Source organism: Panicum virgatum, chromosome 5N, assembly GCF_016808335.1.
Source record: "Panicum virgatum strain AP13 chromosome 5N, P.virgatum_v5, whole genome shotgun sequence".
Taxonomy (NCBI): Eukaryota; Viridiplantae; Streptophyta; class Magnoliopsida; order Poales; family Poaceae; genus Panicum; species Panicum virgatum.
In genome coordinates, this window is record NC_053149.1 from 70,443,161 (window position 1) to 70,454,688 (window position 11,528).

The 11,528-nt window shown below is 47.7% G+C and overlaps 1 protein-coding gene across 1 annotated transcript; it reads right to left on the reverse strand.

Annotated features, from left to right (window-relative positions):
* Window positions 1-1,313: 1,313 nt before the first annotated feature.
* Window positions 1,314-10,105, reverse strand: LOC120675132 (protein OSB3, chloroplastic/mitochondrial-like). Its single transcript, XM_039956215.1, has 10 exons — window positions 9,922-10,105; window positions 8,954-9,153; window positions 5,030-5,085; window positions 4,284-4,422; window positions 3,898-4,051; window positions 2,648-2,748; window positions 2,422-2,571; window positions 2,274-2,343; window positions 1,837-1,898; window positions 1,314-1,746 (listed from the first exon to the last, which is right to left on the reverse strand). Exons 1-10 carry the CDS (start codon window positions 10,103-10,105, stop codon window positions 1,591-1,593), a joined length of 1,272 nt encoding a protein of 423 aa, XP_039812149.1. The 3' UTR covers window positions 1,314-1,590.
* Between the last annotated feature and the right edge of the window lie 1,423 nt (window positions 10,106-11,528).

An 11,528-nucleotide genomic window follows, 5' to 3' on the forward strand; every position in this document is an offset into this window, starting at 1 on the left:
TTTCTGATTCGCTTCCGATTTGCTTTGTGGTTTCGCTCGCTCGTTCGAGGTCTTTTGTGTTGGTTTAGTTTTTCCATAGTTATTCCAAACTTTGGCCAGAACGCTTGAGGGCTCGGGTGATTTTTCGGGATATAGGCCGATGGTTTGAATTTCGGAAGAAATTTTGATCGGCTCCCATTCACCCCCCCTCTGGTTGCCGGCTTCGGTCCCACAGACCGGTCCAGGCAGATCAGTTCTGCAGTTCCCCGATTCGCTTCCGATTTGCTTTGTGGTTTCGCTCGCTCGTTCGAGGTCTTTTGTGTTGGTTTAGCTTTTCCATAGTTATTCCAAACTTTGGCCAGAACGCTTAAGGGCTCGGGTGATTTTTCGGGATATAGGCCGACGGTTTGAATTTCGGAAGAAATTTTGATCGGCTCCCATTCACCCCCTTCTGGTCGCCGGCTTCGGTCCCACATGATGAGATGAGAGATGGAGAGGTGTGATCGATGATGAGCCGTGACGGGAGGGAGGAGAAAGACGGCTTTGGGGGTCAACGCACCCAGGGGACACAGGCTGATGATGTTGTGCGAGTGGGTGCGCCTAGGGAGGGGCCGGAATGGCCTCGGAAAGCATTGGAGAGGGCTGCATTTCTGGTCGAGTCTTTTCAGGTTACTCTTGCTCTCCTCAGTCCTCACCTATCAAAAAAGAAAATAGACACTCGCCTCAACTAGGGAGTCCTAGTATCTACTACTCATCTTTGGGCTCGGGTTCCTTCTCCTTGGTGTGCTGGTCCCGGGAATATTGGATTGTGTCATCTTCAGAGATAAGATTGTTGGCACACCAATAAGTGATGGTTGCACTTGAAAGGTGCTTTGCTTTTGTCTTGGAAATTGACCTAGGGGCGTAGAGGCACTGGTAGCTCCCTCGGCCGGAATACGGCTCCAAGAACATGTCAGGAGTTAAATTTCCATGCACATGTTTGGTTTGGAAGATCCTGACTGGTTCAGAAACGGTTATGATGACTCCCAAGTACAGTAGCATAACTCAATCGAAGAGTTAATAAGCAAAAAAAAATCAAAGAAAACATAACTCCAAAAGGTTACCAACATATCTACTATGGCCATAAGGCCATATGGGCACGCAGGCCCGGGATCAAGAAACGTTCCTATGGGCCAAGGTTGGAGCCACCCACCCGAATAGGCTCTTAATGGGCCTACAGGGCCACCATAATCTACCCATGCATCTCGCAAGCTGTGGCTGTCCACCAAAACAACCCAAGAGAACTTTGCAGCAACAAACGCGAGCGAACAGCAAAGGCGTACAATATCCAAAACTGCAAAACGGGGCCTTCAAAGGTATATGATAATCGCCGACAGGATGAGACAATATGCATTAGCATCAGTTTGGAAACTATTTACATCCTGATCCTGACACGACAATGGCTGAACCCGAATTTTGTTTAGTACTCTACCTGAATCAGGTGTTAGTATGTAGTATAATTATAAGATAATTTCAACACGCCATTACGCAAAGACAGCCCCAATATTTAGTAATGGAGATGTGCATATAGCACAGGCAAGGGCTTACGCTAAGGCCAAGCTCTTATATCCATCATGACAGCAAGGTCTCTTTCTTTCTTGCACCCTTGCTGCCTCCATTAAATTTCACGCGCGGAAGCGCATCCACAGCCCATTGAGGTGATCTGGTTCCTATCCACAGAGCTTTGCCCGAGTCCTTGTGCTTGAAATCAGGATATTTTGGTGTGGGCTGCATGTCCGAACAAGACACCTCAATGTTTTGCACAGATCTGACCATGAAAAATAAAATTGAAATGTGTTTTCTACCCTTTAGACACACCTTGTCTGTTCTGTTGTCCCACCAATTCTCTGGATTGTCTAGTAGGTCTCGCCACAACTCCTCTGAAAGCAAAATGATGTGACATCAGTGAAACAGGTTATGTCACAAACTACCTATTTCTGTGCCAAGAAAAAGGGAATGTTTTGCTTAAGAAATTTGCAGATGTTACTGGAGAAAAGTGTAATTTATCAAGTTGCATGACTGGGAAAAGAGATTTGCTATGCTGCAGTAATTTTATAGCCATCACTATGCAACACAATCTATATGTCAAAATACATAGCAATGGAGAACATACCACTTGCCGAAAAAGAAAACTATGCATGGTAAGGGAACCAAAAGAATAGCCAGAGGCTATCAAGATAGATTTTAGACAATTGAACATGCAGATATGCATTGTAAGGGATGTAATAGCAGGGAACAAAGAACAGATTTCATACCCTCTCCAGGTTTTAGTTTTGACACAGCAGAAGCATCTGGGCTCTTCCTAAATTTCGACCAGTTGTACCGCTACCTGCAATAATAAAAGAAATCACAGATAAACAAAGGAAGGTGAAAAAAGGGTTAAAGTTTCCCTTTTTGCATGACATTACTGCAAGGTTTATCTTCTTTGCTTGCAGCATAACCACTACCGAAGACCAAATCATCCAGCTTTCCAAGCACTGCAGTTGGTGCACTGTCGAGCCAGAGTGCCTCTTTTGAAACCTTGTTCTTAAAATCAGGATATTTTGCACTTATCTGCGTTTATAAGAGTACTAGTATCTTACAAACTGTTTGTTTGAAGTGAATGAACTTCTATATGTAATATGCTCACAGATCCATTCTTCTTTTGTGGCCGGTTATCAGTCCAATCTTGTGGTCTAGTTATAACATCATTCCAGAGCTTATTGAACTTATCCCGCTTGCTTTTGTAACCTGAGAATCCAATATCATGTCATCATCAGAAACTGCAGAAGTTATATTTTTAATTTACAACTGAAATCACATTACATGAACTAGTTATGAAAAAGGAAAACAGAGAGAATATTTTCAGCACGTTTGGATAAGGTGAAGCATTTGTTTTAAAAAAAAAGATTGAAATTGAACAAAAAACCATAAGATTCAAAATTCCTCTTCTCCAAACAGTATCCTAATAAAGTTCCATACCCTTTAATGTACTTTGCAAGTGCAACAAACATACACGGTATCCTAAATATATATGGCCTGTGTTGGCATATTAGTTATGCGTATTGCAATGATCTTAAGACAGCTAACTGCTTGCCAGACTTATATGTGAGTGTAAATGAAACCGTGCATCAGTAAGAATGACCAACAAGTGCAGTGAAAGTGTACCGATAGATGCTTCCTGTGTTAGGGCATGAGCAATAGTAGAGGGCTAACTTCTTTCCTTTCACCTCAATGTCACAAAGAGGCTAATTTCTATTTTTTTATCGATAAATAAGTTCTAAAATTAGCTCTAAAACAAGGTCCCACTAAGGCACTAGCAATAAAAAAACAAGTATTCTCTCCAACCAGGGGACCCATTCTCTATCCGTCCTCTCTAGCTCTCGCCAGTATCTTCCTCTTTTATTCAAAAGGCTTAGTGCAGGAATATCTAGCTAGCATCTCATGCAGCTGGGGCCTTGACTCTAGTTCAAATGCCAAAAACATCTCTTACCTCCTCTTTCTAGCATTCATTCCACACACCCTTACATCATAATAATTAGTTTAGGAATCAAGGTGGTTCTGAGAGTCGTAACCCATTTGCAAATATGTTCCAGCAAGGATGTAGATCAGCAAAACAGTAATCAAACTTAGATAAACAATTTCATCAATTAGAGACAAAAACCAATGCACATGCCAACGAAAGTGCCAGAAAGATACCTCCTGTTATTAATGCTCATCATGGATAACCGACGAAGTGTCATGACAAATATCAAAGATGCATTACCAAATGCTTGAATGGTTCAGTTCTATTGATTTCAAGCTATTATTAGGTGTGAAAATCCCTTGGGAGGATCTAAACATAGTGAACAGGGCTCAGGGTGGACAGGTGGGTGTGGTTAAGATAAATATATATAGTACCTGAAACTTTGCCTGGTGGATATTTTGAGATGACTCTTTTTTCTTCAACTTTCTTTTCAGCCTCGACGTCTTCCATAAATCCTTCTTCCTCATCGATTACGGCACCCGTTTCAACAACTTTACTATCAACAAATGACAGTAAGTGTGCTAAAACCTAGAGCAGATTACCATGTAGTCAGTTTTACTGTTGGCTCCATTCACTAATCATGGGGGGAGAGTTAAAATTTCTCAATTTTCTTTATTGTGAAATGCAAAGCAAAGCATAATAGCTAAAATCCAAACATAGGTCCTAAGATATGAGCAGAGCATCTGGTTGCTCCTTCATGCTATTTTACAAAGAACAGACTAACATTAAAAAAAAAAGGTTGTGTGAAAGAAGTACATGCCTGAATGTTTGCTTGGCCATCATCAAGCACGAGAGGTGGAACATCACAAGTTAATTGCCCAGATACATAGACAAGATCATTTTCTTTCAAGTGGGAAGCAGCTACTTGTGCCAAGTCGTCTTTGAAAACTATGGGAACCCTGAAGATGAAAACAACTGTGACATCGGAATACATAAATGCACGAGAAAAAGGAAAAAACGTGCACATGAATATTCTAGGAAATGAGACAAATATTCAAACGATATTGCAAGACATGCCAAAAAAAGAAACTAGAGTTCAGCAGAATCAACAAAAGTGATACTTCTTCTGGCCCTTAGAGATTTTTGGACAAGACTGCTCAAACAATGCTGAAACAATTCTAGATTTTTATCATTTAACAAACTTTTTCAGCCATCCACTAAATACTTGTTGCCCTTAGAGAGATTTTGGACAAGAATGCTCAAACAATACTTAAACAATTCTAGATTTTTATCATTTAACAAAATTTTCCAGCCGTCCACTAAATAGTCAAAGATCAGGGCAAAATATAATTTTCAACAGAACATAAGTCCACGATTTGTGGTATTGTTGCAGTCAAACAGGAGGGTTCACCTCCCAATTGTACAGGGAGCACCCGAGGTGAGGAAATGCCTCTCACGTCGGAGCATGTATTGTACGCCCTCCCTCCAGTTACAAACACTAGCTAACTGTAGCAACAGATGACCAGCAGGCGGTACAGAAAATCAGCAAGGGAAAGATCGTCGCACCAGAATCTGGGGAAGTCGACGCGGCGGTCCTGCACGAGCACGTCGCAATGCCTTTGCTCCACGCGTAAGAGACAACCGAATTTAATTTAATAGGAACCGGCAGGCTGGGGCGCCGGCAGGAGAGGAGGAAATGGGAAATCCCACAGGGTGGGGTGGAATTGGGGGAGGGAAGAAACACAACACAGTGTCCGTCCGTCCAGGTGAAAGGAAGGCGGGTTTGATGGTGGGCCGGTTGGTGAGGGTGCAGTGGGCCCGCTCAAACGGTCGGGGTGGGCCGGGCGGGCGGTGTGGTCCGTAGGCATTTTTTCTTTGGCAAAAGTCTATTTGACCTCCTCCAACTATCACCAAAGTTTGGTTTTCCTCATACAACTATAAAACCGGGTATTTCACCTCCCTCAACTTTTCGAACCGTCCATTTTACCTCCCTCGAGCGGTTTTGAAGGCTGTTTGCTACAGTAACAGTAGTTTTGTCTTTTTCTTTTTTTAAAAAATTTCAGTTGAATCTTTGAAAAATCATAGTAAATCACAAAAAAATCATAAAATAGAAAATCCAATTTTGTTGGACTCCACATGAGTAGATATACGCAGTGAATATATTATATGGTATACTTTAGTACAATTTTTTACTGTAACTTTAGATATATACTTTTCTGTAATTAATTTATAGCTACAGTTTTCGTCGTCCCATTATGGTGAAATTTTTATGGTGGGCTAATCATTATATGATTGAGCTATAGTAAAAATTTTATGATTATTAGATCATGTATGACTGAGTTATAGATTTATCTATAGATTCGTCTAGATTTTTCTATAGATTTATCTAGTTTATATAGATAAATCTATAGATCAGTCAAACATGATCTAATAATCATAAAAATTTTACTACATCTCAATCATATAATGATTAGCTCACCATAAAAATTTCACCATAATGGGACGACGAAAACTGTAGCTATAAATTAATTACAGAAAAGTATATATCTAAAGTTACAGTAAAAAAATTGTACTAAAGTATACCATATAATATATTCACTGCATATATCTACTCATGTGGAGTCCAACAAAATTGGATTTTCTATTTTATAATTTTTTTGTGATTTACTATAATTTTTTAAAGATTCAACTCAAATTTTTGAAAAAAGGAAAAGACAAAACTACGGTTACTGTAGCAAACAGTCTTCAAAACCGCTCGAGGGAGGTAAAATGGACGGTTTGAAAAGTTGAGGGAGGTGAAATACCCGGTTTTATAGTTGTAGGAGGAAAACCAAACTTTGGTGATAGTTGGAGGAGGTAAAATAGACTTTTGCCTTTTTCTTTTGTCCAGATGGGCTCTTGAACCACCTCGCATTTCTTTGTGGGGTTGGAGGAGAGCAGATGTGATAAGCGACTGGCCATTTTCTTTCTGAAATCCATTCAAGAGAACTCTGAAACTAAAAGATCCCTACCTACACTAGTACACTACACAGGCAAAGCTCCAAAATAATAGCTTCTCTTTTTCAGTCTTTCGTTCAACCCTAGCAACTCGCCTTTGGATCAGAAAAAAAAAAGAGAGAGAGAGACTTTCGCATGGAAAACATTTACTTGAGGGAATAAGTGTCACAATCTGGCGGTGGTGGACGAACCTATTGGGCCGGGGCAGAACCTGAACTGGTTTCGGGCCCAAAGCAAGACAGCCTGACCGAACTTAAGGCCTGTTTAGTTGCCAAAAATTTTCCTACAGTACCCGTCACATCGAATCTTCGGATACATGCATAGAACATTAAATACAGTTGAAAAAATAATTAATTATACAGTTCAACTATAAAAGATGTGATGAATCTTTTAAGCCTAAGGGCAAGTACAACAATGCAGACAACTGCTGTCTCTTTGGCACCAACAGACAGGTTGAATAGACAGCTTGTATAATAGATTGTCTGTTTGGCTGACTGCAATGTGTTTAATTCATCCTGACACACAGAAATCATGGTGGTCTAGTGCACACTTATCTTTGTAGCCATTTTTGTTGCATATATAAGAGAACGCACAATACATGGAAACAAAATGACTAACTAAATGATTAAATGAATCACACATAAAATCAACAGATCCAATCATCTGTGCATCAAATTTGCTGGGTACCATAATTAGGGGCATCCTAACCCAGGGACTAAATCACCCCTAAAAACGCGAAACAGATTGGGCAACCGGGCCCACAACGCCCGCCATCCCAACATGCTCTACAGTCACGAGTCAAGGCCCACAATTTTCCCCCGATCCAAAGGGAAAGAAGATTACTCGACGGCCCCAACTTTCCTAACCACACCCAAAGTCCTCTCCAGGACCCAAAGAGGCCCAATTCACAGCCCAGCTCTGTGGTACAGCCCGTCCGAACCCCCCTCGAACCCACGGAACAATCTCCGTCTCGCTCGAGGCCTCCCCGCCGAGACCCTCGACAGCGCACCGTGTCTCCGCCTCGCTCGAGGGTAGCGGACCTACCCTCGGGAGAGCGAACCGACTCTACCTCGTTCGAGGCTACCCCTCAGCTAACGGAGTTAACGACCCGCCGGCTCACCCGCCCGCTTGACAGAGGCAATAAATGCCAACCACTCCACCGCGGCATGGCAGCGTCAGGCCACCATGCCGCACAGCAGCTGTGACTGGAGTCCCGTTCGCCAACTCCGGTCACTGCTCCGCCATCCCCGGCACTGTCGCGACACTGTGGGAACCTGCGACGCCCTGTGCAGACGTGCCCGGCACTGCTCCCGCCACTGTGCTGCCTACTCCTCTTACTTTCTCTACTACAGAACCCTCGACCGGCATGGGCGCGACCCTCGAACGCGGCCCGGGCCTTGACCGGAGCAAGACCCCCGCCTGTGGGACCCTCGGAGCTCTGCCACGTCAAGCATGGGGGGCGGTACCCTCCACAACGATCCCCATGGCGCCCCCAGGAGCCACAGGACGCCGGCGCGATCTCCTCAAGACCAGGGTGCCGCCCAGGACAACTGCCACGCCCGGCGCCATGCCCTGCAGTGCACCATAGTGTACTTTCTACAGCAGTCATCCACTACGCACCCCCGATTTGGGGAGAAGACGACGACTTTTGATCTCCCCGTATATGTACTTCGCCCCTCATTGTGTCTATAAAAGGGGGAGGTGGGCACCATCCTCTGGACGATCTCATCCACTCGGACGCTCACACAACCAACTCCTTAGCTTCTCTCGCTCACTTTCCTGATATTGGCACTCGCCTCAATCACCTAGCAGGGATTTGGGAGCTTCTCTCCCTCTCTCGCCTCGCTTGTACCCCCTACTACAGGCACTCCGGTGCAAGATAGTATAGTGCACTTGCACTCCCCTACTGGACGTACGGCCCTGTGGTTGGAACCAGGATAAATCCATACGTTACTGTGTTGCCTCTTGCATCAACCATCTAGGGTTAGGGACCACGCAGCATCTTTACTAGTTGGTGCCGGACCGCCGGGTCTGGACACCGACAGTTAGCGCGCCAGGTAGGGGAACGCGCTACGTGGATTCTTCGTTCCCTCTTGTCCCCTAGATGGCAGACGGGCCACGCCCACACCCGACGAGCACGGTGCTTCGGTTTGGGAGTCTCGACTTACTGGCTACCAGCAGTGGCCACGACATGGAGCACCTCCCGCCCGAAGTCAACCCTGACATACCGACACCATCGCCCCGGCGCAGGAGGCACTCGGGCCGGCGCGCGCGGCAAGCGCGCATGGAGCGGCGCAGAGCGGCTCACCTCAGCCCCCCACGTGGGTCGAGGCTGGCGTGTCGCAGCCCAGCACCATGGCGGAGGATGTCACCGCTTCACCACCACCAACCGCAGCGACGGTGCCCCTTGAGGAGGGTGCGACTTAGCCGCCGCCCCTTCCCTCCTGGACGCACACCCCCGCTGCGACCCACGCTTCACCCGTCAGCACTAACGTGAGTGTGCACGAGGATCTGCCGGGTCATCGCCTCATCTCGATCCATGACCTCGTCGCACCGCCACTTGACAGCTCGTACCCTGACTCCGCTGATGAGGGGTGCGTCTTTGTGCGTGAACACATCACCCCAGACTTCTCCGGGATCCGGGATCGCAAAGCACTCCTGTCGTTTCAAGCTGCGGCGGACTACTGCCTCTCCTAATCCGACAACTCCAGCGAGTGGGATTACGATCTCACTCGGGAGTTCTCATGGTCGAGTTGGCGGAGCAAGGCGACGACGCAGAATTCCGCTGCGCCCAGAACAGTCACTCCGACGAATCGCACATAGAACTAACGCTTGGAATACTTAGCAGCTATGTCGCTTCTATCCTTAAAATTCCAAGCTATTTGTACATAGTTTGTACTTGTATTTCAAGTTTCCCGAAGTAATAAAGAGTATGCATTACTTATTTATTTTTTTGGGAACTATCCGAACCCTCGGGGGCTCGGACACGCACGAACACTGAGGTAGACTCGGCTTTACCCTCGGCAAAGCTAAGCCTCCCTCGGGGGCTACTACGGTGGAACCCCCGAACGTCCCAAAAAACGCCACCGTTTTTCGAAAAATTTTTGTATCTAAGATTCTCGTATACTTAGAAAAATGGATACAAGGCATAAGCGACTATGGAACGGGATCGGCCGAGCCGCGAGACCGCCTACGCCTCTGGGATACGGCAACCCCACTCACCTCCCTATGCCTAAGTTACTTATGAACGCAAACTTCCTCGCTGAGACCTATCTAAGACGCATACGAGATCACGGAAATAAAGTAAAGAAAACGTCAGCTCGAATACACGAGGCCCCGAGCGGCCACACTGTCAATACATGTTAACTAGTTTTCTCGCATAGCTAAGACAAAGTACTGACTTATTTACACGAGCTCCACGGCCCGAGGCTTTCACAGGTTGCCTCCTCCTCCCTGCGGACCTTCAGTGGCATTGTCTTCGACATCAGGGAGGAGGTCGTCACCAATCTTCCTAGACAAGACGGTGGCGTAACCCTCGATGGCGGTGTCGGCCTCTTCCATAGCATCCCTCGCGACATCCCCCTCGACGCCATGCGCAACGATGTACCCCGACGACACCCACTCGACGTCCATGTTGTAGTGCATCGAGGCCACGCCGAGGGTTCTTTGAACGCCGAGGCGGAAGGCGCTCTAGATACGCTCGGACACCCTACCGCCCAGCGATCGCAGGCGACTAGCCACCAAGCTACCGGATGAGGCTCTCTCCCCCTCGAGTTCCTGACACACGGCCACGGCGGTCTGCTCCAGGTCTGCATGTTCAACTTGCACCACTGTGAATGCGACTTGGGCGGATTCCTTCACCGAGGTCTCGTCCTCCACCGCCTTCCTCAGCTCTGAATGAGAAAACAAAGATAAGTTTCGGCAAGCTAATAATCAACTTAAGCAAAAATCCCAGATACTTACCCTTGATGCATTCTTGCGCCTCCTCCAGCTAAGCCCGCGCGGCGTCCGCCTGCTGCTTGAGAACGGACAGGGAGGCCTCCCTCTCCTTGAGGGCGGTTTCTGCGTTGCGGATGGCCACCTCCCGTGCCTCGAGGACGACGTCCTTCTCCGTGAGGGTGACGGTGAGCGTGGTGATGGCCGCCTTCTCGCATTGAAGCTCAGCCTCCTTCGCCACGAGAGCCTAGTCCTTCTGACACAGCTCGACAGCCTGCTCCTCGACCACCTGGGCCTTGTGCTCGGCTGCGGCTCTCTGCCTGTCACACTCGCGGCGGGCCTGGAACAGCTCCTCCTCCCGCACGTGGTCCCGCTCCTCCAGCTCGTCGATTGGGGCGTTGACTTCGCTTATCTGCATGAGCAGACGGGCGTTTTCTTCTGCGAGCATGTATGCCCTGGTGTACTAACAGCCCAGCTCCTCGCTCTTGTTGAGCAACATTTGTTTCAACCGCTGCAAAAAGAAGGACGTGAGCGAGAAATCATAGAGCGCGAGGTGATAAAAATCGCAGGACAGTAACTTACATTCTCGGTCTAGAGGTGCTGCCCCTGGAGGACGTCCAGAGCAAACCAGAGCGCACGGTCGATGTCGCCACTGGCCCGATCAAAGCCCTCCCAGGCCTCGGTCTCCGTCCATTCGTTGCGGTCGAAGGCAGGGGGATCCCAGGCTTGACTGCCGCCCAAGTCCCCTTGTGCACGGACCTCCTGGGCAACCAGAGGTTGGCGCCACCCTCAGAGACCGAAATAAATTTGGCGATCCGGGCAGCGGCGCTAGCCGCGGCCGCCGGGTCGATCTCCTCCGAGTCCCCAAACTCTTGGCCCGCCGGCGTTTCCTCCACCGGCACCTCCACCGCGGGCTCCGTCTGCGCCACCGCCGATGTTGCGGCACCCTCGACCCCTGCCCTCGTGAGCTCTGGGATGAGGGTCTCTTCCTCCTCCTAGCCGGCAGGGTGCTATGAAGCATCCCCGCTAGTCTCTCCTCCCCCACCGGCTCCCGACCGGGCGGCGTCCTCTGCGTCGCCTCGGCCGGAGTCGACTTCAGCTTTCGGCCGGGCGGCGTCCTCCACGTCGCCAC